Raw genomic sequence first — 27778 nt, 5'->3', positions numbered from 1 at the left:
TGCTATACAAGCTCTGCACAAGTTCAGCAACTCCTTATATTTTACTTCCATAATGCTTTAGTTTGAACTCATTCAGTCATCCAACGCTACTCATAAGTCCCCAGAACTCTATCTTTTTCGTTCCATGTCATTCTTCCTCCATCAAAACACTTTATACTTTTTCATCTACATTGTATTATTTTAAAATTAAAACAATATGTTACATAATTTAAATTGCTTCATGGTTTAAAGTGTTTCTCTCTTTTAAGTAAAAACAACAATAACTGAAAGCAGCTTGTAGAGTTTGGAGCATATAACTGGCCTCAAAAGCACACAACACTATCCCATGGTCAGAAATAAATAATCCATGGCTTACCGTAAGGAGTAGTCTGCTGGCAGTTGCTGCTCTTTTTTCTTTCTTTCTTTTTAAAAAAGTAATAACAGAAAGAAAACACACAATGCCACAATAACAATCCACTATTCCTAAATGCAGTATATTAATATAGACAATTTATATGATATATAAATGGGCACAATATACAGTATGCTCAAAGGCAGAAAGGGCATTAAGATCTTCACACCACTGAGTAATGGGTGGTGGGTATTCATCTTTCCAGCCTTGGAATATAATTATCTTTTCAACCATAAGGGCTCAGATGATCCACTTTTGTTGTCCGTTAGTCCCCACATTATAGGAATGTTAAAAGCGCACAAACATCCTCATGTACCAAGGATTTTTCCAAAACAAAGTTATTAAGAACAAAAGTTTCTGAAACAAAGATTGAGCATGATAGCTCAACCAATCCCATTCTGCCTCTGACAGAACCAAACCACGAGGCTTCATCTGGCATTAGGTGAACTGGGCACTTATGGTTTGTTCAGGAGTAACAAACCATGGGTGGTGGTGAGCCATGAGCAAACTTTGGCTTCCACTTGTGGGTTGTTTGGAAAAAAACAACCATGAGTGTCAGTTCACACATAACACTAGGTCAAGGACTGTGGTTTGTTTCTCCTGGAGCCAGACAGGGCAGAGCAAAGTGGGAACAACAGAGCAGCAAGCACCTGCACTGCTTGTCCACAGTAACTCATGGCTTATTTCTGACAATGGCTTACCATTATGCATGAACTGGGATACTGTGTGCATATTTCTGCCATTCCTTATTTCTTTTGTATGACAGTTGCTTCGAACAAATACCTGTTTATCTTTGCAGAAGTGCCTAGCAGACTTTTAGGCACTATTACTATTACTTTTGGTTTTAATAGATTACGGTTTTAATATATTTTATATATGTATATAGTTTTAGATTCTATCCATGTTTAATTGTTTTTTAATCATTGCTTCTTCTATGGTTTTAGCGGTTCTTGTTTTTATCTGTAAGCTGCCTTAAGTCAACACATTTTGGAGTGGAACTTCCTTCTTGAGGAGCAAGCTTGGACATTCAGAAGCAGCTTACACAAAGATATTGGTGCCTATCTGGCACCATAAGGAAATCGTTCCTTTGGTGCCAGATAGGCGGCAATATTTGTGTAAGTTGCTTTTAACAGTCTAAGTTTGCTCCTGAAGAAGGACGTTCCACTCCAAAATGCATTGACTGCAATAAACTTTCAGAGGAGCATTACTTGAAAAAGCTGGTGCCATATATCACATCAGAAGCTGAACTAATGAATGAACCCATTATGTTATGGATTATTATTAGGCCCTATAACAGTGTTTCCTAGGAAGGTATGAAGACACAATTGGCATGTTTGCTGCAGAGTCTGGACCCTGTGATTGTGTCTGTGGCCTGGTGTTGCTGGTAAGTAGCTGCCTTAGGTTGTCTTATTCCTGGGTACCAGTCCAACTTCATTAATCTTTTTTTAAATTATTATTTCAGTGGGTGAGTATTATTGCAGTCTCAATGCAAATCTGCATGTTGCAAGTGTCTGGACAAATGCTCTTTTGCATTCTACACAGGACCAACAGTTCAATATCTATTCAACAAAATAAGGGGACACAAATCCAACATCAGAAATGGCAATATCCACAAACCAGTTAGAGAACATTTTAACCTATCAGAATACTCTTTAATTGACCTTAAGGTGGCTATCCTTGAACGTTCAGTGTGAAACTGCTGAATTCTGAGTTATCAGGCAATTCAATCCTGCCACCTGGGGCTTGACTCAAGATTGTGGTTTTTTAAAAAAGGAACACACTGTATATGCTAATTAGCTAACAAATGTCAGGATGACTGTGTTATCACAAACAGTGCCTAGTTAATTGGTCACTACAATTATTTTGCTTTTAGGTAACTGTCACTGCTCTTTTTGCATTTTATTCCATCGACTTCACTCCCATGCCAATCATGGGTAGATATGCTTGCCACTTTAGGACTGCATTTCATGCATCTTATGAAATAGACTGTGGTACGTGAAAGCTTTTAGCCTTACACCACAACAAATGTGTTGGTCTTTAAAGTGACACAAGATCCTTTGCTATTAATACCACTAGTAATTACAGTATAGGAAAATAATTCAAACAAAATGAAGCAAATAATAGTTGGCCTACTACAAATTTATATTGCATCCTTAGTTTGCTAAATTCTGTACCAACTGTATTGTGCTCACTCCTACAATTTATATTTTGCAGAAGAGGAGCTAAGGCTCAGTGTGTGTGTGTGTGTTGCCCAAGACCGCAAAATGAATTAATGGAAGAAGCAAATACCGAAATCAAGGTCTTTTAATCCAAGCCCAACTGACCCTGTGGCCCACACTGACTCTGTCAAACTAAGGCTGCAATCCTGTGCATACCTTCTAGGTAGCAAGTCCCGACAAAATCAGTAAGACTTAATTCTGTCTAAACATGCATAGGATTGCTCTGTGAAGCACTTATGTGGTTGTGTGTGAAACACACACACAGTGCTGATATAGAAGACAAGACAGTATTTTCCTTTTAGTATCGTAGCCAAATTTTCCCCCCTAAGACAGCACAGATCAAAACAACCTCAAAAACTGTGACTGTCTGAATGACAAGTCTTTACCTTTTTAGGTGGTTTATGAACAGGTCCTACTGACTTATCTCAAATAGGAAGAAATCTTTTAGCCATGAGCACTGAAAAGATTTGTAAAGGAATTTCCCCCTTTGAAAAGTGTTTTATTCAACACATTTGTAATACAAAAACATTGTATAGAGAACCATATGGTGTTTTCCTACTTTATTTGCTGCTATTTTGATTCCCTTGGGTGATTTTGGGCGTCATTTCTGGCCTTTTGAAAAATGGAATCGACTAACACAATTCCAAAAGGAAAGCATCAAAAATAAAAGGAGCACCCCGGACCATACTTTTGTATTTTGGGCAAATTAATCATTTCCTGATTCTGTATTAACAACAACTAACACATATTACAGGCCTACACAACTGATGGCCCACCAAGCTGAATGCAGCACCCCCCCCCCCACGTACTGTAGCCAGGCAGGTATTCACTACACCACGCCAGTTCTTGCAGTTGAAAGCACAGAGTAGGACAAGGTACTTTGGCAAATCTCTGGAGGGCCGCTATGCATGGCTGGTGGGCTGCATTTAGATTAGTTGTTTAGAAATTGTACAGGCTTGATGTACTAAAATCCCTACTTTTATGCTTGCAGCATGCTTTTAAAGCATGGGACAAAATCCCTCTTGGCACTCTTTTCATCCCATTTGGAAGCACAGGAGAGTGCTTTAAGCTGCATTAAGGGAGAACTGATCTACATCTGTCAGTCTTGAAGATGTACCCATAGTGTGCTTCTCTAAACCAACAAAATATTTTTAACCTCCAGAAGTCCCTCCCCCTTTGTCATTATTGATGCGTGTCCTTGTTCCCTTCCCCTGCTCCCCAGTCTGCCACCTAAGATTGTAATACTATCTCCTTACTTCAAGAACTGCTGAGAATACAACTCTTCTAATATACAAAGACTTTTATTATCAAAGGTTGGGTGGTGGGGAAAGCAGAATGCGGCTGGGAATTCTGCTCCAGACCGAGCCACAAGCCAAAAAGTACAAATTCAAGCTTCAAGGAAAATATTTCAGATCTTTCTCTAAGTGACATTATATTTATTTACCTACTTAATTTATATAGCTGCCCTATAGCAAAAGTACTCTAGGAAGCCAGTGTGGTGTAGTAGTTAAGAGCGTCAGACTAGGACCTGAGAGACCAGGGTTCAGATCCCACTCAGTCATGAAGCTCACTGGGTGACCTTGGGCCAGTCATTGCCTCTTGCTTAACCTACCTCACAGGGTTGTTATGGAGATTATGGAGGGGTGTGTGGACCATCTACTTTTTGGAGAAACGGGTGTGATATAAATGCAATAAATAAGCTCTTCTCCTTACCTGCTTAAGAAAGCCCATGTGGCTCTTTACATCAAGTTCTGATAAACTCAATCAACAGATACAAGCTCTGCCTTCATAGCTAGTTGTGACACCTGGTACTTAGAGAACAAAAACTAGCATTTTGATTGTACACTTCTACATCTCCACACAATCCAAGCCTCCAGCTGCACAAAACCATTACAAGACTTTCACAGGCAGGAAATCTAAATCCCACCCGGAGTCATACACAGGATTTCACTGAGAAGCCCTCAGTTTGCATGGCAAAATTTCCCCACCTCCATTCAGAGACACCTACTTTTGAGTGTCAACCTAAAACCTCAGTTTCCTTCGATGACCCGCCCCCCCTCCAATTTATGTTTAGATTTTAAGCACCACTATGAGAGTTTGTCCTGCCATCCTAGCAGTTCGAAAGCACGTCAAAGTGCAAGTAGATAAATAGGTACTGCTCTGGCGGGAAGGTAAACGGTGTTTCCGTGCGCTGCTCTGGTTCGCCAGAAGCGGCTCAGTCATGCTGGCCACATGACCCGGAAGCTGTACACCGGCTCCCTCGGCCAATAAAGCGAGATGAGCGCCGCAACCCCAGAGTCGGCCACGACTGGACCTAATGGTCAGGGGTCCCTTTACCTTTACCTTTATGAGAGTTTGAGGGTACGTAACACTTTAAAATGAACAACTTAAGCCATCATAAACTAACTGGCTAGAATATATATATTTTATATATATTAAAAAGCACACCACACATTAAAAGTACAGTACATTAAACAAGGCAACTTAAACCTGACCAAAACATGTTGGGTTTAAAAGGAGAAGAAGAAGAAAGGAAAGAAAAAGAAAAAGTACAAATTCAGATTCCAGCCGGAAGTTTCACAGTTGATTCTCTCCCACAACCCCCAAATGCCTTTCCGTCTCAGCAGACGCTATCTGATATTGCTCCAACTTCTCGGACTCAGCAACCATCCCAACACTGGGACGTCTCTGCCAAATACAGTCCAGACCCTCTCCATGTAGCCGCACGCACAGCTCCTAAACTCGCTTCTGCCAGGAGGCCTTTTAGATAAAAACTCTTCTTACCTGCTGCCCTCACCGATCTCAGTCATACCCAGCCATTCACACGTTCCTTTTCTCCTCCCCGCAAGCCGCCCCCCTTGAACCCCCATATCCGACTCCTGGAACGGCAACGTCTCCCTTCCAGGGAGTTAGCTATACCACGTGTATCCCCCACCTGCATTGCTCCCTCCATCCCCCTCTCTCTCACGCACAAACTGCCACGATCCCTTCACGTGTTTCAAAACCCCGACGTCCCCACGTGCTTGCTCCTCCACCTCGCGCTCCTTCCGCGGCACTTTCGAGAGCGACCCGCAACAACAACACAACACACGCGCGAGCACGTGCCCCGCCGCCCCCGCTTTACCTGGAACGGAGGCGCGTGCCCCATGGCCCGGTACGGGGTGGCCCCAGCCGGGCTGGGTCCCCGCAAAAGCCCCGGAGCTGGCGGAGGAAGGGCGGACAGCGCCGCCGAAGCAACCGGAGGGGGGCCCCCGGGCTGCGGCGGCGTGAGAGGAAACCCCCCGCGGCCGGCCATGGGGAGCCGAGGTGAGGAAGTCGGTAGAGGAGGCAACGGCCGTCAGGCGCTCCGAGCGCGCCCCACAGAAAAAAAGGGAAGCAGCGCTGGCTGGCTGACGAAGCGGGGCGGCTCTCGACGAGCTGCCCGGCTCCTCCTCTGGGACCGCCTCCTCACAAGCAACCGCCAGAGCCCAGCCTGGGAGGGAGCGAACGAGTGAGCGAGCGAGAGAAGCGCCTCTCGGGACCTTCGCGCCACTGCGCGCGAGGCTCCACTATCGAGCAACCGCCTCCCGAGAGACGGTCGCGCGGGGCTGGGCGGGCTCGCTTCTCCTTCTTTCTCTCACATGGGAACCCTCCTCCCCAACTCCGCATCCAGAGGGGCTTCACACCCTCAAGAAAGTGCGTCTGCGAGGGGGGGGGGTCCCCTCAGCCTTCAAAGTGTGCTGACCGCACGACCCTGGAGCATTGTGTGTTTTCGGAAGCAACTCTTTCAATCTCGCACTTCACTGCCTGGGGGAGATGAACGTTGGCACATTTCCTGGGGAGTAAATAAATAAGTAAACAACAACAACAACAATTTATTATTTCTACCCCACCCATCTGGCCAGGTTTCCCCCAGCAACTCTGGGCGGCTTTCAACAGAACATTAAAAACAGAATAAAACTTCAAACATGGAGAATGCACCTAAACACAGCCTATCATTTAGTTGCCCTGCCACACATCAAATTAGTGTGAGGTAAAATAAAAACAAATACTCGATCCCTTCGACAGCAAGATATCGGTTGGCTAAGCCTGAGCCACCCTAGGCAGTTTTCTCATCTGGCTTCACTGGGAAATTCCCAGTGGCAGAAATGGGACTTGCTTTTTAACCTCCCATGCAGACCTGCCTGGTTACTAAGGTCATGAGGAGCCGGTGAAAGCTCATCTCATGGGATCAGTCAGATAGAGGGCCTTTTCTGTTTTGGTGCCCACGGTAGCGTGTGAGGCATGATGTGCCAACTAGGATGTGGTTTCTACACGTTAAAAATGTACCTGTTTACTTAGGCCTTTGCTGACCACTGAGGCCAGCCATTTTCTGTAATGCAGTTAAACGTACTGGCTGTTAAGGCTGCTGGTGTGTTTTTTGCTTGGTATTTTTAATGGATTTTACTGTAAACCGCCTTGAGATGTCTTCATAAATAGGCAGTTAATATTTTTAATAAATAAACAACCTGGCATATTAACGGAGGGCCCACCTGTTCACCTGTGCCAATGTGCCAATGAGGCAAAACGAGAAAGGCATCCAATAGGGTTCTCATTGCCGTTACCGGTGTTTCATCACATTTCTTTTCATTATTTATTGAATAAGGTGTTGGAAAACAGGTAAATAGCATCTAACAGAGACTGTAGGCCTTTCACATTCCACATGGCCATTTCAGTTTTGAGAATGGATATTATCCTGTCGTTTTGTGGCATGTACTCATTTATTTTTGTCTGGGGAAACAAGAAGGCCAAAGCAGATGTCAGGCAAGTACCTTTGAGGAGAGCATGCCACCAGCAGGCCCTTTTCCTCATTGCTCTCTCCCTCAACCCAGATGGCCGGAGGACCCAGATGACCCTGTGAGCCAGTGTGGTATATGGTCAGAGTGTTGGGCTAGGAGCTGGAATGGAAGACCAAGGTTCAAATCCCCACTCAAAGTGGCCTGGGCCTATATCTAATATATATGTTTATATCAATAGCAATTTTAATTAAGGTTGCCAGGTCAGGATTACCCCAAACTCTTTAAGATTTCAGGCCCCAAACCTGAAACTTAGGGTGATATAATGTTGGGTGGGCCCTGGAGATGGAGGTTAATTGGGAGAGGGTAGTGGCAGGATGCCCGCCCACCCTAAGTGTCTATGCTCTAATTTGCAGCCAGCTCTTGCTGAGCTGAAGCTTGCAAGCTGCCTGTAAATGTCTCCCCTACCTGCCAGACCACCTTTGCCTTATGTGATTGTCTTGTCAGAACGGTATTGCTGTAACACTCTTTTCCTCCAACAGCATGGAGCAGTGTCTCTTACACAGAGGGGAAGCATTCACCCTCACAGGTAGGTAAGCTCTCTGTTGGCAAAGGCCAGGCACTCTGCTTCAACCACTGCTGGCCATAAACTCCTGAGCACTTTGGCCGTGTGGGGTCACAGCTCAGATACAGGCAGCTGAATAAGCTGCTCCTGCACACACTGAGTTCTTCTGGGTATAATCATAGTCCTTGCAGTCTCTCCCTTCACTTATGCGGGTGTGCTGAGACACCAAGCACCGCTCATTCTTTTCTCTCATTGTCAAAGGCTCAGGATAAGGCATTGCTAGAGTGACTGGTTGACCGTGTCACACATCTGTCTTTCCCTTTCACAAATTCCTGCATCCTGGATGCTGGTCAATAAAGTTTATGACATTGCCACACATTGTGGCTTTACTGGGAGTGGTAGATTGGGATCCCTTTGCCACAACCTTCAGGAATATATTTGAATACCTACCAGATGGCAGAGTGCAAGTAACAAGAAGGCTGGCCAGATGTACTGGACTAGATGGAGAGAAGTTACTTGCCCAAAGTCATGAACAGAGTACAAGGCAGAGGTGGGAACAGCCTCACTGCATTAAACAAACAACCCTCATGATGTCCCTTTCAATCAATTTCATCCTCAAACCATTAATTTTCCTCCCTGACCTGTCCAAATAATTTCCCTTTCCAAAATTATTTTTGACTCTCTTTACCCCCACGTGTTCCATGTTTCTGCCGCCTACATTACAGACCCTTTAGGTTGGCTATTATTATTTATATTATTTATGAATCACTTCTTGCAAGGGACCTCAAAGCAACTGGCATTATAATGACATATATAAAACATTTTTTAAAAACTACACACACACACACACACACACACACACACACATGCAATTGCATGCAAAACCACATATTTAGCAGGCATTGAAAAGCCAATAGGGTAGGTTCTGTCTGATATGTGGAATGGAGCCCCTGACAGGATAGTACCTGCACTGTGCCTACTCCTACAGAACTCAGTGATCAGCTGGGTATGTGTAGGATGAGACAATCTTTTAGGTATCCTGCTAGGCTGTATAGGGTTTTGTACACCAATACCAGCATCTTGAACCTAGCCTAGTAGGTCATTGGCAGGCAGTGCAATTCCTTCAGCAGCGGCCTAATGTGATGGTGACGTTGGCTCAAAGTCAGTACGTACAGTATTTGTATTTTCATTCCTTCCTTCAGGAGGTTTTGAGCTGAAGCTGCCAGGTGTCTATGAGACTCCATAGAAACTGAAAGTGAGGAGTCATCACTGTCTCAAGACACCATCCCTGGCCGGTTGCCTCCACGTTGGGAAGACAGGTATGCAATGCTACCCGCCCCTCCTGCTCTGCCACTGTACCCTGGTACTCCGTCCTATTAACAATAGCTTTTTAAATAAATAAATAAATAAAGTTTTATTGAAGCATAATGACCATTACCGACAACGTAAAAGTACAATAGCAGAGTATGACACCATAACATACTGTATGTAAAAAAAGAGGTCGGGAGTAGTAACACACTAATATAAACCAAGACATCCATTTTTCCTGAGCTGATGTAGATGGTGCACGTTGGCCATCTATGTCCAAAGCATAAGAAATAAAACCCTGTCAGAGGACGTAGAAGCATTCAGGGTTTCCAATCCCTCTGGAGACCTGCAATTGGTGTGTTATTTTTTTCCACAATAGCCAAAGTCCATAGGTTCTTATACCACAAAGAGAAATGTAGATTCCCGCCCCCCTCCAAAGTTTTCCATTGCTGGGCTGTTGAAATCCCAGCAGCAGCTAGCATGGATGTCAAAGGTTCTTTAGAGTGCCAAGCTTTTGTGATATCAGTCCGCATATTCAGTAATGACAGTTGTGGAGAAACGTGAACAGGTAGAATCATAGCATCGTGGAGTTGGACGGGGCCTTGAGGATCATCTAGTCCAAGCCCCTGCAATGTGGGACTATGCAGCTGCCCCATATGGGGATCGAACCTGCAGCCTTGGCGTTGTCAGCACCATGCTCCTAACCAGCTGATAAGCTATCCAGTAAGTTAACTATTTTGGATATTTCTTGATAAACTTGGGAACAGAATAATGAGAAATTCCTACCAAAGATGGGGGACTGTCCTTTAACAATAATATTTCGTATACTTTCATACTTTATGTTAAATTCGAGCCATTGTATGTCTTAAAACAACAGCACGTATGTACGGCCTAAATAGGGTTTGATCAATACTGTACTGGGTTTGTTTTTGTGGAGGATGTATTTGTTTTTTTACGAAGTAGAAGGATTAAGCGGCTACAGCACGGCTCCTGATGACTCGGATCCACATGCTGCATTGAGTCTGATCTATACAGTATGTGGAACACAAAATGACTTGGTAGAATCCTTAACCCACCAGTTTCCAAAAGAAGGACAGAAACTTTGAGAAGCAGGAAGAGAGAGCGCCGGCCACCGAGTCCCTTATGCAGGAGAGAGACCCCATCAGCCACAAGAGGGCCTGCTTAGCTGCCGAAGGAGAAAGGGGAGGTCTTTCTCTCTTTATTCTTTTCTCTAGCCAGGATGTGGAATTGAGCTTCCTGGATTTTGCAGCTTGCAGCTGCTTCCCCTAAGACCCGCCCCCTCTCATCCCAGCTCCCTGCAAGGGGGCGAGGATTTCTCTGTAATCGGCCTTCACCATTCTCAGGCAGGCCGCACGTTGCAGTCCCTGGCTAGGTGCAGGTAAATGATCGCGGGTGGGGGGTGGGGTGCAAAAGATCAACCCGGCCTTTTCGATCTCCTCTGCCCCCACCCTCCCGTCGCCGCCTTTGCAAGGTCCGATTCACAAGGAGGAAACAATGGAGGCTGTGCAGGACATAGATGGACCCCGAGGTGGAGGGTGCGGGGTGGTAACAGCATTTCGATGCAGCCGTTTCCCCCTTTGCTGCCTGGACTTAAGACATTGCACGAAGATCCTGGACTTAGAAGGGCGGGGGGCGATGGTTCATGCAATGTGGGAAAGAGAGTCAGCTTGAAGGGTGGCAAGGAGGGCCCAGTTCATTGCGATTGCCTTTTGTAACCTTTGCACCCATTTGCCCATGTCCCCCTTACTCAATTTTCAAAAGATGCTACCTCCCAACAAAGTACGTCCCTCCCCATAATTTATGGCTTCTTTCCCTCTCTCCGGCTCCCACCGCGCCCCCAGCAATTGCCCCGATTCCTCCGTAACACCCCCACAGCCTTTTGCATGGACTTCTTCTCATAGTGAGGTAGTTTTGTTTCCACGCTGCATTTTTAAAATTATTTTTAAAGTATCCGTAGAGAGTTGGAACACATTTAACACTAGCTTGGGATAACGCTCCATGCAGTCGAGGAAGTGGTTTATAATCCACGAAAGCTTGTGTTACCGTAATATAATTGTTTTGTCGTTAGGATGCAACAGGATTTATATTTGCCACAACAAACTCCGCTGCCCCTCTGGCATTTGCTCATATTTTGTCCTTTGTACGTGCATGTGTTTTTTCACCACCAGACAAGCCAACTGGACTGGAGGGGATTTTGAACCATGATCTAAAATATAACTAAACAAACAGTTTTGGGGACACAAAGTACTAACAGTACAGAGAAATGAAGAGCTGTTTTGCACATTACACAGAAATCCAGGTTTCCAACCCCCCCATAGGGAGCTGTGGCCAGTCCAAGCTTTTCAACAACAAGGTGTGTGATGTGTGTGTTTTTAAATAGTTGTTCATCACATTCACACTTTCAATTTTTAGATGTATACTTGAGGGTGTTTTTTTTTAAGGTATATACCTAAAAACCACAGGGTTGTATCCTGTTTTAGTCATACTCAGAGCAGACCCATAAAAATTAATTGACATGATTTAGTCTATTAATTGTGGAATTATGTGAACAAAACCTGGTTGGATATAATGTTCAAAGTGGCCCAGGTTTCTTTACAGGCTTTTTCTTTTACAAGTGTAAACAATGGAGAACAAGTCTTAGGTAACCAACTTATTCCCTGCAATTACTTTGTGTCTTATTTCAACATTCCCTTGGTTTGATTTTCTAAGGACTAATAATCTGTAGCGATATATGGACATGTTCATGGTTCAGCTACCTTACAGTCTGGTGCAGCCAGAGACAACACAGACTTTTGTAGTGTTTGACTGCTGTACAGTGAAATAGTGCACTGTGTATATAACAAAGAGCATCTAACCACATGTGGGTGTGTCAAATGTGTAATCACATCACGAACTGTAACATGCTCTTCCCATTCCTTCCGCAAGGATGCCACAATACAAGTTGTGTAATAATAGCTTGTTGATTAGTTGGTTCAGTTCCATTCCCATTTTAAAATCTCTTGGTGTATTGTATGGTGTACACACCTCAGTAAAAGTCACAGGTCTCCCATGCTGAGCAGCCATTTATTTGAATTTATATCTCTACCCTTGTCCACCAGCGCAGTGGATCCCCTTAAACAAGCTGTTACCTCTCAGCCTCAGTCCTTCCCCCAGCCCATCTGCAACATGGGGATAACGAAGCTGATCTTATATTACTGGATTGTTATGTGGATTACCAAGAGGTTAATGAAGTGCTCTGAAAACTCTTCAGGAGCCATTTAAATGCTATAGTGATTATAAAAAGAAAAACCTAAAAGCCACAGAATAGCTTAGAAACGCGGTGTAAATATGCTCTGCCAGTCCAACAAAATTAAAAATATAATTGTTCAAATGAATAAACAGGCCTTAAACCTGGGGACAGAAATAAGACATGGCTGAATCCAGTGTTAGTCATACTTAGAATAGATTGCATTTCAGCGGGTCTGCTCTTGAGTTCGACTAACATTGGAGTTGCTGCTTGGTGGCCCTCCCTGGGAATGCATAATTATGACTCATCTCTTGAGAAAGCCTGGCACCAAGCAGCCATAGAATTCACTTCCCTAGAGGAAAGCACCCACACTAGGGCCCTTCCAGCATATCCCAGAAAATGTACAGAAGGATGCAGTCCCAAAGTTTTGCAAGGCCCAAGCCACTTCATCAGACCCGTCCCCATCTCATAATATGACAGAGTTTGCCCCTCTCACAACATCATTTGCTCTTTCTGTCCCACCTGCCTCCTCCAATCTCACCCCATTGCTACATGGATATGATTATCAAGCACACTGGGTTGCCGTAGAAAGGTTTCTACAACGTGACGTGGCACAAACTCCTTCAGTTCTTTTTTTATATTTAGGTGCTTGTCAGGAGCCTCCTTTGCCAAGAGAAAGAAGAAGGACTCCAGGCATTTCTGGTGAGAGAGTACCCGTGTGTGCCGAGATGCAGGAGAGCTATGAAACAGTGATCTCGCTGGGTAAGGGATCCCACTGCTTAAAATGTCTGTGCCGCTGGACTTAAACTCGAACCTTATCTACCCAGAACTAAAAGTAGCTCTGTGGCATCTCAAGTCATCACATGGAAATTGTGTGCCACGTTTGCCTCACTCACAGACTTTACCTCCAATGGCGCCCTCTTCCCTTGTCTCCCACAACAGATGGATGCCAACAAAATAGTGGGGACCGCACGTTGGTTTATATACATGTTTTGGCGGGGGGGGGGGAGAGCTGCTGATTTTTAAGGCCATATGGAAGTCAATACCTTCTCCCCTATATAGCAGGGTTTCCCAAACTTGAGTCTCCAGCTGTTTTTGGACTACAACTCCCATCATCCCTAGCTAGCAGGATCAGTGGTCAGGGATGATAGGAATTGTTGTTTCAAAATAGCTGGAGACCCAAGTTTGGGAAACCCTGCTATATAGCATCCAAAGGCCACTGCCTAACCAAACATTTTATCCTCCAGAAGTATCTTAGGCTTATCAACCTGTTTTCTGCTCCTCTCCTTTTAGCGGAAGAAATTGCCATTAGCTGGCCCCGGATAACTGCCTTCACAGAGACCCGAGGGCGCCGAGGCTTGGCTCCTGGTAAGTCCTTTATTCGAGAGGATTTTAAGAAATTGTGTGCTACAAATCCTTCCTTTGTTCAACTACCTAAAAGAGTGGAACTCATTTCTCCCTTGTGAGCTGTAAGCCTTCCCTTCTCAAACTGCACTGAAAGGGAAGCTAGAATTTGCTCCCATGTTGGAGGGCAGCAGGAACTTTTGGCCGCAAGCTTCTGAGGGCCACATGCCGGTAGTGGGTGGGGGCCAGGCAGAAGCGGACAGAGCGACGGATATGACTCTTACCTTTGTGTACAGCAGGTGATGCAGAAATCAGGAGTTTATACACGCACACCCCACACCCATCTCTCCATCCAGGCAAAAAGGAGTCCTTATTAAAGGTCAAGGGCACATTCCAGCCAGGCAAAAGCATTCAAAGAGGACATGGAAGAGTGTCGGTGTGGTGTGCAGCCTGGGAAGAGGTAGTGTGGCCTGAGGAAATTCCTGAAGGCCCAAAGAGAGCTGAAGGGCCCTGGTGTTCCCACCTGTGTTCTGCTGTATGAGTTTCTTCCGATCGTGGTCCTAAATATTTCAATTTGTTAATAGTTGTAGACAGTGTTTGAAATTAGCCAGGCGCCAGGTGCATTTGTACCTGACTAGCGGCCACTAGCGGCCAAGTGAAGATGCCTGGGTGCCAGATGGTGCCTGATATCTCCACCATCTGGAGGTGCGTGCCTGGGGATCACTGTTTTCACACACTAGTACCCCATCCTGTTATATTTTATCTGCACAGTCAGAATGAATTTCAGGAACCAAAATGTTTTTTCTGTGCCGCCTGAGCAGGAGCAGTGACCAACATTACAGTTAACCGCTTTAGCTTGTCTTTACTTACCCCACTCCCACCCCCATGCTCACAGTTGTGAAGAATATTCTTATGTTATGAATGGTCCATGTCACCGTTAAGAAAAAGAGGTAGGGACAGGAATATATGTGGACTTTTCTTCTTTTAAGTTCTCAAAGTTCTTAATCTAGCTCAAGGTTGTTATCTGAACTAGCCAGATGTTTAACTGATAATCAATCACAGCCAGTCAATCCTTTGGAAAAATAAGACTTTAGAGCCGTCTTGCCCCAAAATGGCAACTAGACATTGTTTTGGAGACTGTAACCTTGGTTTATTTGAGTTTCTAACACGGGCTGCAGAAAGGATGGAACCTCATTTACGAACTGTCAGGTACTCTGACTCAGGTGGTGACAAGCGCTCACAGCAAAGTCTGCTATTCCTTTTGTAACCTCCCCACCCCCTGGTGAGAGCAGAGAAAGGCACCTAGAGCAGAGCCTCTGAGCTGCTTGGCTAAACCGTCAAATTCTCCCTTTACCATCCTCACTCTCTCCTGATTGGCTGTGTCTCCCCCCTGCCACGAACAGCTCTAGGTATCCAGGATGACGACCCAACGGCCTGTCCTATCGCAGCAATCCTGGAGCAGACAAAGACAGCTGTCTTGTCTTAACTCGCGCCATTTGTCCCAAGGGCACAATCCTCCTGCAGCGTTTCGCAGGCCTTGCCCCTGTGTAAATTAGCTCACGCCTAGAATAGGCAACGGGGCTCCTAGGGCCTTCCATTAACATTCCTTTCACTTTGTTTCTCTCCCTCTTCCCAGGGCTAGAAATGGAACCTGAGCAGGGGCAATTGGCACCTTTGCAGGGGCAGGCGGCAGCAGCAGCGGCAGCAGCAGCTACAGCCGGCTCGAGTGAAGAAGGGATCCTGCCGGACTTCCGGAGGCAGCTCGGAGTGATCCTGCAGACTGTTGGCAAGGCACAAGTGGAGAAGATGCTGAGGGAGCTGGTGAAGGAGCAGGAGCAGCAGGGGAGAGTCAGGCGGCGCAAGAGGGTGACCCGGAGCCCCCGCCTTGGAGGTAAGGGCATCAGCCGGGGCAAGTGGAGTTCTGAGGCCTGGCCACCTTGCTATGGGCAGCTGAAAAGGGGTGTGGCAGGCAGGATCGAGTTTTGCAGCCATCAGACACTACCATTTAATTCTTAACTGTTTTTAAGATCGGCGGCCAAGGATTTGCCTGCTTTTATTTCAAACCATGATGTGATATTCAGGACCACCCTCCTGACCCCTCCAGTCATCTTGGGCTCCCTGGCTTACATAGTCTTCAGGCTTCATCTCTTTCTCTCTGCCTTCCTACTAATTGCTCGAAACCCTCTGCCGTTGTGTACAGTGTGAGCTTTTTCTGGCTTAGCCTTTCTCCTTGGACACCCATCCTTCCGCTCCCTGCCACTTAAACCCTTCTTTTCTGTGTAGCACCTTGGCCCTCAAATAAAACTTAGTCGTACCTTGGAAGTCGAATGGCATCCGTTCTGGAAAGTCCGTTCGACTTCCAAAATGTTTGGAAACCAAATGCGGCTTCTGATTGGCTGCAGGAAGCCTCTGCAGCCAATCGGAAGCCGCGGAAGCCCCGTCAGATGTTTGGCTTCCAAAAATAGTTCGCAAACCGGAACAGTCACTTCTGGGTTTGTGGCATTTGGGAGCCTCATTTTTCTCTGGCCCAGACAACCACTGTCAGCTGGCCCCTGTAGGCTTCCTTAGAAGGGAAAATGGCCCTCAGGGTGAAAAGGGTTCCTACCCCTGGCCCAGCCTGTCTTTTGTTGGTGCCAGGTTTTCAGGGTCTCTGCTGGACATCTTTATTACCCGAGATATTTTGACAGAGGGCTTAGAAATTGAACCTGGGCCCTTTTACATGCAAAGCATTCACTCTGCTGCAGAGCCTCTCTTGCGATCTGATGCAGCGCACTCTGTAAACTGACCACGAGCACCTTCTCAGGAATATGGAAGAGTGAGTCCAACTCCCCCTTGTAGACATCATTGTGTTCTCCCCCCACCCCAAGGTGCAGAAATTTATCCACCTTTCTGTCTCAGCAGGTGATGAAGCAGGTGGGCAGAACAACTCAGAGGCCTCACATGCTGGAACGTTGGAAGCACCCACCATCTTGTCTAGAAAGCCAGTTGCGAATGAGCTCCAGGTGCCCCTCTTGTGCCCAGGGCTGGTGGCAGGCCAAAAGCAACCCATTTCAGGGAAGATTTTTCATGGGGACGCCAGAGGGTGTAAGAACAGCCTTGTCCACCAGCAGAGCCCTCTGGGAACGAGATGGGGGGCAGGCCTTGAGCCCCGGGAGAGCGTTGGCTGCAGCCCGCTCCACAGCATGAGCCGGGACTCCCAGGATGCTGCGAGACTCTGGCCGCCTTTTGGCGAAAGAGCCCAGTTCTTCTCAGCGTGGCAGAAACCACGCTTCACCCAGAGACGCCGGCGCCCGCCTGCAGGAGAGAAACCCCACCGCTGCGGGCCATGCAGGAGGACCATTGTCGTCCCGCCACAGAGATCCAGCTCACCTCCAAATTCCGCCTTGGCTCCTGTCCTGGATTCTGCCTCCGCCTCTTCTCTTGCCTTGCCTCTGAACTCTGTCGGGGCAGCAACTACCCAGCTGCCAGGCGGGAACTCTGTTTCAGCCCAGCCCCGGAAACCCCACGGCTGCGAGGAGTGTGGCAAGCGGTTCCGAATCCTCGCCAACTTAGAGCGGCACCAGCAGCGCCATGCAGTGGAAAAGCCTCACCAGTGTCGTGATTGCGGGCGCCGTTTCCGCTGGGGCTGCCACCTGGAGCGCCACCGGCGGTCGCGCCGCTGTGTGGAGTGTGGTGGGGGGCTGGCCACGCCACCTCCACCCCCGTCCCCGCCCCCGGAACCCGACCGGCCCTATTCCTGCGGCGAATGCGGGAGGCGGTTCACCCAGCGCTCGGCGCTCAGCAAGCACCGGCGGCTGCACTCAGGGGAGCGGCCTTATGGCTGCGGAGAGTGCGGCAAGCGCTTCCTGCAGCGCTCCGACCTCACCATCCACGTGCGCTCGCATTCCGGGGAGCAGCCCTACGTGTGCACGGAGTGCGGCCGCCGCTTCAGCGTCAGCTCGAACCTCAGCAAGCACAGGCGCATGCACCGTGGGGAGCGCCCCCACGCCTGCTCCGTTTGCGCCAAGCGCTTCCTGCAGCGCTCCGAGCTCCTCATCCACCAGCGTGCTCACACCGGGGAGCGCCCCTACCCCTGCACAGCCTGCGGGAAGCGCTTTGCTCGCCGGGCGCACCTCAAACGCCACCAGCGCACCCACGGCAGCGTGCCTGCCGCAACCACTGCCTCTCGTCACCAGAGTGCCCGTCTGCTGGCCCCCTCTGCAGCAGATACCACACCCCTTCTTGAACACGAAGGGGCGCCCGATGCCCTGGAGTCACGCCCCTGCTCCAACACACATGGTGCGGGCCCACGCCCACCAGCATCCGAGCCTGTCTTTTCAGCAGGCCGAAGTCCTGTGGGTGCTGCTTCACTGGGCCTTCCCTGGGCCGTGACCTCCTCCGCCCGCCTCCCCTTCTGTTCCAGTTCTCTTTGATTTTGCTGTAGCTTTCCTGTATCCCTGCCCTTTGTCACTCCCTCGCGACCAGCAGGCTCCTCGGTTGAACCTCAGAGGCCCAGCTCGGGGTAGATGCAGTAGGGGCAGACCAGTTTCCAAAGGAGCAGGGGAGGCAGCAGGCAGTAGCTTGTATTTTTGGACCCAGCCCTTGTTTGCTAGGAAGCCTGGTGGTTTTCTTTTGCTTTTCCCCCCTCCTTGGAGCCTGCTAGGCTCTGCGTAGGGCCCCGATTCTGTGGGTGAGATGGCGGGAGTAAGGTGGGCATGCCAAGACCCTGGGTGAGATATCAGCTATGTTCCCTGGACCTTTGACTGGGCTCTTTAGCACCAATCAACGTGACCCATTTGGGTGCATTATTTAAAGTCTGCGGGAGAGGGGTTAGGTAGGCTACCTTTGTGGATTTGGGGAGGGAAGCACCCCGGGTTGATCGCAGCTAACCATTGCAAGCCGTCATTGTTGCTTGTGAGACACAGTAGGATCACCGGCATGCACTTCTGAGACAAACACACACGGATACTTGCTCTCCTGCCATCGTCCAAGCACATGGTCACCCATCCTCCCCACCACCCCACCCCACCCATAAAATTTTGTAAATGTCATTCGGGCTCCTCCTGACACTCTAACCCTGGGTCTTCTTGGCTGACTGTCTCTCCTTGACCAGACTGCCTTTGTTTCCTTTTGCGGGAAGAAAAGCTTAACAAGGCTTCTCCCAAGTGCTTGGCCCCACTTCCCGAGACAAGATGGCACGCTTGGCCATGCTGTTGGGTCCCTCTCACAGAAAAAAACGCTGACTGTGGCATAATCTGGGAAGTGGGTTGTGTGTGCAGCTTGTGGGACCCAACACAGCTCATGCTTCTCTCTTCTGCCTGCAAAGAAGTTTCATGGCAAGGTCCAAGCCCTGGAAGATCTGGGACCACAGTGCAAGAAACAAGCCAAAAAGCAAGAAGGATGTTCACTGATTCTTCAGGGCAGTTCAGAAGCAGAGAAATGGTCCATTGAGTTGTGTCAGGATTTGAACTCGGTTGCTGCTTGTTGAATATGAGACAAAATGGCTGGTGCCTTCAAAAGGGGCTATAGTGCTTCCTTCACCATTAGCTCTCGAGAAAGCAGGCTGACGGAGGAAGAGAAGTGGGAGACATCTGCTTTGATCAGAATTGTGGACTAGAACAATGGCGGAGTTGGGGGTGGGTGGGGAGTCTGGTTTTTACAGCCTCATATGTTTTCCATCTCTAGTGAGAATGGTAAAATTGCTGCTGAGTTGGGCTCAACCCCACGTGGCCTGTACCACTCTCTAGGACTGTTTCCAGCTCTATGGTAGTTTACCAGACCAGTGTTACTTCTCCAGTTGCTTGTACATTCCTGGTACCTTTTGGACTGGTGTTTCATGGCTAGGGGTGGGATCAGAGGGCTCTAGAGTAGGGAGGGGGTTAATAATAACTGATTTAGGACTAATACAGTAGAACTTTGTTTTATCAAATCTTAGCATGGAGTGTCTTTAACCAACACAGAAAAACGATGAATCCAAAACTGTAGATGTAAATGAATCCAATAGAATATTTTGCAACTCCCTTCCCCCAAAGAAGATATTTTGCACCTCTCAAGACTTAAATGTGAATTTTGTACAAGTATTTCGGGTTTGGTGAGGACAGATCCTCAGAACCCGGGTTTTGCTAGGTTCAAGGCCATTTGCCTCCATTTGACAAGTGTCTGGATGTGGGAAAATGTGTCACTTTTTCAATTTGTGCAATTTTCATTCTTTTTTTTGGGGGGGGGTCAAAGTTGTCATTACAGTTGCAGCTGTAATGCACATCTTCTGCCACTTTCTGACCTATGTGCGTTTTAAAAACATGAATAGGGAAACAAGTGGTCCTAAGCACAGCTGCAAGAATGGCATTGCTAGCTTGATAAAAAGTGAAAATTTGGGTTCTGTTCACATACCTTGGATTGTTTTGGAAGAGTTTAAAAGGTTAGGCTGCAAACCGTAACCCCACTTATCAGGGAGTGATCCCCAGTGGATCCAAATAGGAGTTTCTGAGTAGGTCTGCACCAACTAGCTAAAGCCATTCTGACTGGCTCAATTCTCTCTCCTGTCCTTTAACTGATCTACAAAAGTGGGGAAATGGAAATGCTGTGAAAGTGCATTGACAGACATATTTGCGTTTTAGTGTGAATTGTCAGATATGGCAAAAAAGTGGTGCTCATCAGCTAGGCTTTGCAGGGTTCTTGGGGAGGGAAAAGCATTCATTTTAGCTATGGAGAGGGAGAAGACTTCCAACAGTTGGAACTCTCTGTGTGTAAAGGAACTATGATTCTTTTTAAGATACTGGGTGTGGGTCGTTCTTCACGGCCCTCCTTAACATATTCACACAAGGCTTTGCTGCTGCAAGGCGGTTAGCCCATAGGTATTGCCAAAGGAGTTTTACATTCAATTGGGATAGTACTTGAATGGTTTGACAAAGTAATAGAAACATTCCAGGTCCAACTTGTAGCTACCAAGCTGAACCTAGCTCATTAGTGACATGGTGAAAGAACGTGGGGGGAGGGAAGGGGGAGGAGAAACCCAAGGTCCTACTTGGGTCCATTGATTTCAGTGCGACTAAAATATGACTTAAGTTAGGATCCAAACTGGTTTTGCAATCACAGGCACCAAAAACAGTTTAGTGATTTGCTGGTAGGTTGCGATTTAGGTTTGGTGAGTCGTAAGTTACGCAGGCCTGCTTTAAACTTAATAGAGTTGGGTGATACAGAGTATTCTTGCCAGCCACCTAGAAGAGTCTAGATAGGTAATGGACCATTGATGCGGGGATTCAGTATCAATTCCTGATAGCACCAAGGCTTCATTTGTGCATACTCTTCCCTTCCAAGTTACTAACAAATAACTATGCTATTTCTAAAGGCTGATTTGGGCACTTCACTGGTAAGGGTACTTAGTACAGTCACCAAGATAAACCACCCTAGCAAATACATCGCACAAAAGGCATGAGTAGATCTAGGGTTTGACCAGTGAGCCTCAACTGAAATGCTCATGATGAATCCATTGTCTCTCCGATGTGGAACTTGGCATGAGACCATATGTTGTGTTCAAAATAAGATTCCTACATCAAGTAAACCCAAATTTTGCAACAACCTGAATTTTCAGACGCTGTGACCTGTATGAGCTATACAAATTGGCCCATATTTTGTTAATCATGGGAAAGGCGTACAGAGCATTTCCTCCTCAGCACAGGGATCCTTCTCAGACTCCCTGGCTTCTGAGATCTCACCTGGTTCATATATCATGCTCATTTATTTTCAGATCTATCTTGACATGTATAAGGACTAGAAGCTTGCTTGTAAAACTCAAAACTAACAAAAAGCTGAGATTTTCAGGCTGCTGGATTTTGTGTCCAGTGCTGTTTCATATACACATGTGTGTGGTGCTTATTACAGAATATGCAGAGGCCTTGCTCGGTTCCCTTGGGTGGGAGAAAGGGCCTGACTCAGAGCAATTCTCCAACATATAATTCTTAAAAAATAGAAAAGTGCAAGCAGGGACTGGGATGGTGGTGGTCTTTATTCAGAGATATCAAAACAAATGCATGAATACCCTCCTTCCACTTTGGGGCTCAAGGGGGCTTCCCATGGGCATAAGTTTGGTGCAAACTGAAACAACTATTCAGCAGACTATGGAAATACTGGGTTGGTAGCCTTGCTGAGGTCAGAGGATTTACAAGGCATCAGCTCCTGTTTTGGCGGCTGCTGCAGCAGCTGGAATGAGGAAGAACACTGGAATGGCACTGTTGGCTCCCGCTCAGCATTCTCACAAATGGTTAAAAGAGATGTCCGAAGGAAGGTGACAAGCAGGTGTGATGGGGATGTCCACCTGCTCTTTTCAATCCCCAGGATCAGGTAGTCGGCAGCCCTGAATTCAGAGTTTGTGCTTTTGGCTCTTTTTTGGCTATTAGCCACATATGTATCCTTCCTGAACCATTCAGATCCTGTAAAATATGTCAGTGGCCAACTCAGCATCTTGTAGCTAGGGAGTTCCCAAAAAGAACCTCTTCCTTTGGTTTTGCTTATCTATCAACTCCAGTGGAGGGTTTTGTGTTTTTTTTAGTTGGAGAGTGAACCACCCACCCCTCTGCTCTTTCCACAGCACTTGTGTGATTTCATAACCCTTTCCCCGATCTGTTAGCGAATTGACCAAAGAGCTCCAGACGGCATGGGAAAGTGAAGTAAGCCACACCTTCGAAGGACGGGATGTTGGGGCTGTCACCTCCGACTTCCTGTCGCTTCAGAGCCACCAGAACCTCCCGAGACTTGCAATTCTAGCCACGTAGAATATGAGGCTTCAGCTAACAGAATGCTGGCGACAATCTCCGGGGACTTTTCTGCGCCAGAACTCCGGAGGGGGAGGCAACAAAAATCCTGTCTTTTGCAGCTGGCAAGTCCTGTCCTGTCCTGTCCTGTCCCACAACTTCAGCAAAAGGTATTGGCCCCACGGTTCAGAGCAGCAGCCTCAGAGAGCCGTCGACTGCTTGATGCTATGGAAGCTGACGCGTGTTGGGGAGGTGGGGATGGACATAGCCCTGGCGACTCTGGCTCGGATGGAGTGCTTGTCTTGCCACCGGTGCCATCTCTTCCGGACTGCAGAGCGAACCTGGGGAGACAGGCCACAAACACCCATACATGTACTGTAAATAAAGGGGTCATCTGCCAATTAAAAAGGGGTGACAGATTTAATGGAGAACAAGGCTTGTGAAGGGATGGGGGATGGACCACCAGCAGCCTTTCAGGTGCTGCTGGACTACAACTCCCATCGTCCCTGACCATTTGGCTGTGGCTGATAGGAGTTGGAGTTCCAAGTACATCTACAGGAAAGCTTCAGCAGGTGGAAGAACTTTGGGGTCTTGTTCCCGGCGGTAGAAGGGGCTGTACACACTGAAAATATCCTTTCCCAAAGTTATTCACAGCATAGGGGTGCCTCTGTGAATCTGTAGGACTAGCAGCCTTCTTGCACTTTATATTAGTATGCTAAGGTAAAGGTAAAGGGACCCCTGACCATTAGGTCCAGGCGTGACCAACTATGGGGTTGCGGCGCTCATCTCGCTTTACTGGCCGAGGGAGCCGGCGTACAGCTTCCGCGTCATGTGGCCAGCATGACTAAGCCGCTTCTGGCAAACCAGAGCAGCGCACGGAAACGCCGTTTACCTTCCCACTGGAGCGGTACCTATTTATCTACTTGCACTTTGACGTGCTTTCGAACTGCTAGGTTGGCAGGAGCAGGGACCGAGCAACGGGAGCTCACCCCGTTGCGAGGATTCGAACCGCTGACCTTCTGATTGGCAAGTCCTAGGCACTGAGGTTTAACCCACAGCGCCACCCGCGTCCCTATATTAGTAGGCTACTGGTGAGTTAATCAGGATTAATGGCCACCTCTGATTCCATAGGGTCTCCAAGGATGAATATGTAAAAAAAAAAATATTCTTTAAAAAATGTGAGTGTCACCATGCAGTGTAAAATCTTAACTTTCCTGGAGCTATTCCACCTGAGTGCTACAGGCAGCAAGAGAGGGGGCAACATAAAATGCTTCAATTTGAAATGGATTGGTCATAGAAAAATTGCTCAAAGGGAGAGATGTCGTAGCACGGTCATTTTCCTGAGCTTTCCCCTGCAGGGATGTTTTGACAAAGAGGCAGTTTGTACTGCTTCATATGCAGAAGCACCAGTTCTGCTGTCATCCTGTTCTCCTAAGCATGAGGTTTCATCCTCTGCTTTGGGATGATTTGTCTCTGTCCATAGTAATTGATCTTGCCCCTGTGCCAACCCCTTGATCTGGCGATTCATCTGTTTTTCAAAAGGCTGAATGATAGATTGGGCAGCATGCAAGCTGAGACCCAGCTAGCCTCCCCCATCTCTGCCCACTCATTCCCCAACCCTGGCTCACCTCACTGTTCAGGAAGCAGTAGAAGACAGAGACAAAAAAGCCCTGAATAGAGAAGAAAGAATAGCATAGTCAAGCTTTGGGAAAGAGAGAAATAACCGCAGCCTTTTGCACCGTGCTTCCTGTGGGCGCTTCCTATGGGGCTGTTTTCCATTTTTAAATGGTAAGTGCCAGGGCTCAATACTTTGATCTGTAAACCTTGCCTTATAATCCAAGATGTTTGGGAGATGGGCTGGGGGTGGGGTGGGGAGAGAGAATAGACACAGAGTGGGGAATGAGATGCAATCTTCACATAATGAAATCTTTGCATGCTCAACAGCACAATCTCATCACTTTGCAAATACAATGCTGAGATCTGGACCATGCAGACAGGTTTCCTAGAGCCCTGGGAAGAGGAGGAGGAACATGATGAGGTTAGTAAATGGTCCCTGGAGCTGGGCGTGCAGTGATTCTACCAGAGCCAAAACAAAACAAATTCCCAAATCAGATTTAAGTATTTATTTTTTTTGCTACAAATTTTCCATATGAAAGTCAACCCTTGGGAGATAAGCCTTGCAAGTGAATTTTAAGGAAGTTTCATGCTGCCGATTTTGATATCTCACTGTGGTCCCCCCCCCTTTCTAAAACTCATATATGTCCAACAGAAACCCTAGTTTGGAATCACCAGTGGGTAGGGATAATGCGATTTAAAACAACATCTAAAATAAATACACTGAAGTTATTGCAAGCAATTTCGAGTTATAAGATTCTGCATGAATTTCGCACCCCTTAACCCCAAATGCATTTGGGATCTAGTTTCCACAAGGTTTTCCATACCTGGAAGGACTCCAAGACAGAGTTGAAGTAGATGAAGACTACCCGGGATATTTCATCTTCACCGGGGTTGACGAAGAAAAGCATGTAGGTAATGCCCAGCAAAGGAAGGAGCACAAGGGTAGCCTTCACAGCTTTTCTGAAGGAACAGCACAGGAGTTAAAATCCAAGCCAATTCCAGACTGGCACCCCAGTGTCCCCTCGCCAATGGTTAGGATTGGGTCTACACATGTAGCAGAATGAAGTGGGAATGAGGTGGTAGAGTCCAAAGGGTGGACTGAGGCAAGGATCACATTCCTAAATTCATAAATATATATATTCCAAAGCCACTTCCTGCAAATGGGACTCTATAGCAGCAAATAGAATGATAGCTAGAACTTCTAGTGTGCTTAGACTTCCACTTGCAGGGAACCTTCCACAAAGAACAACACTTGAAAATGAAGAAGAAGAAGAGTTTGGATTTGATATCCCGCTTTATCACTGCCCTAAGGAGTCTCAAAGCGGCTAGCATTCTCCGTTCCCTTCCTCCCCCACAACAAACACTCTGTGAGGTGAGTGGGGCTGAGAGACTTCAAAGAAGTGTGACTGGCCCAAGGTCACCCAGCAGCTGCATGTGGAGGAGCAGGGAATCGAACCCGGTTCACCAGATTACGAGTCTACCACTCTTAACCACTACACCACACTGGCTCTCAGTATGATATATCCCAGGTAGCAGTCTAGCAGCTGCATTCTGGATTAGTTGTAGTTTCCGAGTCAGTCCCGAATGGCAGCCCCGTGTAGAGCACATTGCAGTGGCCCAAGTGGGAGAGGGTTGGTCCCGGTTCAGGGCAAATTCTAGAATTGACCTCTGGCTCAGAGTAAGCCCTGAGCCTTACATCCTGCATCTGGGTTACCAGACTCGTGCCTTTTAAAAGTTAAAAGGGCTGATGAGCAGGGCTTTCTGTAGCTAGGGAGAGCAAGTGGGCCTTCTCTTCAGTACTCTTACGGTTAACAGAATCAATAAATTCTGCAAAGCAATAATAGAAACCTGCTCAATTTGCACAATATATTTGAGTTGAGGAGTCAGAACAGTGGTTTAGCATAGCCCCTATCATAAACTCTGGCCACCCATTCCCCACCTGTGTTCTTGCACCGATACCTGTACTGTATTGTCTCTGAGGTGGTCGAGGCCCGAAGCTTCGTCATCAGGATTCTGACAATGTTGAATAAAAAGATAAAGTTGATCTGCAATAGACACAGAAACGAGATTAAGTGGTGGTGTAAGTGTATAAAGAAACGCCTCCATCACCAATGCAAAATGACATTTTGTCACCCCCCCCCCCATCAGGGTGGTGCACACCTGTTTTCTAGGGCAAGTTTTCAAAATCAGTCCGTGCTTGAGGACCACCTGAATGGATCTCAACAGAAGTTAACATTTCCAGTCCGGTTTACTCTCTCTTCCACTAGGGGGAGCTACTCTCTCAGGTATTGCAAAAACAAACGGCCATTATTTCATCTGACAGAACAATATTAATCTGAAATCTAATCTTGCTTTAAAAGTCTTCAGAGCTTAGTTGGACCTCAGAGTTAATGCTTTTTAGGAGTGGAAATAAGGAGGGGGGGGGGATAGTGACAACCACATTCTGGATGTGATGCAAAATAAACCCTCAGATAATTGCTCTGTCTCCCCAAAATATGCCAAGCTCCTTTATGAAAAGCAAGGTAGGTGTGTACAGTAAAATTATTTACTGATCAGGCCACAGAAATTTGTATATGGCCGTTTGAAATCTGTTTCATTGGCTGCAGAAGCTCCAGCTTTCCTTACAGTTTGGACTGTCCACTGTTTGCGAAGATTAGAGATGTAGAGGGTTTCCTCCCATTTCAAGCTGGGTTGTTTTATTGGCCTGCCAGCAAATACTGAATTACTTCTTGTTGCAGAGCAGTTTGTTAAAGCAAATGTGATTGATGGTTTTGCTGATAAATTAGGTCAATGACATTTCATTCCACTTGCAGCGTTTTGTATTTGTCGAACCCTCTTGTTTTGGCCCACAGCTATAAGTAAAGACAGATCTAACATTTTAAGAGTTGCAGGGGTGGGCTTGACAGCCCATATATATATATATATTCCTGCCTTAAGGAGTAATAAATAAAAAAAAATGGTTTTGCAGTTCCCCAGAGAGAGCTCGGGAGAAGCTGGTTATGGGGGATGCCCAGTGACTATTGTCTCAACATCACCAACTCATAAGATACCACCCCACTTCCAAGAAATCCCTGCAGCACTTTTAAAATCAGTTTTCAAAACGCCGGAAAAAATTAGGGGAGAAGCATGTCACAAGAAAGATGCATCTCTTGCTTAAAGAAAAAAAAAGGACCTCCTTCCATGAGAAGAGAGAACACTTGAGAACTGGATTCCTTTACCTGAGAAGCAGCCCTCATTTCCTTCATTTCACTCACCTTGTACTTCTCAAGTCAGGTTCACATTACGGGTTTAAAAGCCTACGGAATCCCAAACCCACTTATCTGGGACTTAAGTCCCACTGAATTCAGCAGCACTTACTTCTGAGTAGACATGGTTAGGGTTATGCTGCTACCCCCTTGCTGGGAAAGTTCTTAAAATGTTCTGTACGTCTTCATAACAATTTATATGTACACACACACACACACACACACACACACAAACCACACACACACTTTTACGTTTGTGTTTTGGGAGTGAGATCAGCATGTGAAATGTTGTTGTTTAGTCATTTAGTCATGTCTGACTCTTCGTGACCCCATGGACCAGAGCACGCCAGGCACTTCTG

At 46.9% G+C, this 27778-nt stretch overlaps 3 protein-coding genes across 20 annotated transcripts in view; 1 reads left to right on the top strand and 2 right to left on the bottom strand.

The window, feature by feature from the left end:
• Nucleotides 1-5905, bottom strand: part of SMARCD2 (SWI/SNF related BAF chromatin remodeling complex subunit D2) — a gene marked incomplete at its 5' end in the record, with an annotated part of 32705 nt that extends 26800 nt beyond the window's left edge. For 2 of the 3 annotated variants that reach the window (XM_083583129.1, XM_083583130.1), the window contains one exon: nt 5735-5905. In XM_083583129.1, the coding sequence (XP_083439255.1) occupies nt 5735-5905 (171 nt within the window). Of the gene's footprint in view, nt 1-4323; nt 4357-5734 lie in introns of those variants that run through there. The other variant, XM_083583131.1, reaches the window with a different exon arrangement.
• A 401-nt stretch (nt 5906-6306) lies between these two features.
• On the top strand, nt 6307-21385 carry LOC310747798 (uncharacterized protein). Of its 11 annotated transcripts, none has more exons than XM_083582982.1 (7): nt 6307-6443; nt 7907-7953; nt 9132-9248; nt 13130-13246; nt 13778-13852; nt 15465-15719; nt 16727-21385. In XM_083582982.1, the coding sequence occupies exons 4-7, from the start codon at nt 13213-13215 to the stop codon at nt 18238-18240; spliced, it is 1878 nt and encodes a 625-aa protein (XP_083439108.1). In that variant the 5' UTR covers nt 6307-6443; nt 7907-7953; nt 9132-9248; nt 13130-13212; the 3' UTR covers nt 18241-21385. The 11 variants fall into 11 exon arrangements, with proteins under 11 accessions (XP_083439108.1, XP_083439104.1, XP_083439109.1 ...); XM_083582980.1 differs by lacking the exon at nt 6307-6443 and adding an exon at nt 6550-6622; XM_083582986.1 differs by lacking the exon at nt 6307-6443 and adding an exon at nt 6728-7392 and having other exon boundaries at nt 16730-21385.
• A 406-nt stretch (nt 21386-21791) lies between these two features.
• The window catches only part of LOC310747921 (corticotropin-releasing factor receptor 1), a 78012-nt gene continuing 72025 nt past the window's right edge, over nt 21792-27778 (bottom strand). For all 6 annotated transcript variants that reach the window (XM_083583346.1, XM_083583347.1, XM_083583351.1 and 3 more), the window contains 4 exons: nt 26134-26219; nt 24999-25134; nt 24186-24227; nt 21792-22898 (listed from right to left, as the gene is read on the bottom strand). In XM_083583346.1, the coding sequence (XP_083439472.1) occupies nt 22758-22898; nt 24186-24227; nt 24999-25134; nt 26134-26219 (405 nt within the window). In that variant the 3' untranslated portion in view covers nt 21792-22757. The remainder of the gene's footprint in view (nt 22899-24185; nt 24228-24998; nt 25135-26133; nt 26220-27778) is intronic.

Source organism: Podarcis filfolensis (assembly GCF_964270895.1).
Source record: "Podarcis filfolensis genome assembly, chromosome: 13".
Lineage (NCBI taxonomy): Eukaryota > Metazoa > Chordata > Lepidosauria > Squamata > Lacertidae > Podarcis > Podarcis filfolensis.
This window is presented reverse-complemented; position numbering and strand designations above follow the sequence as displayed.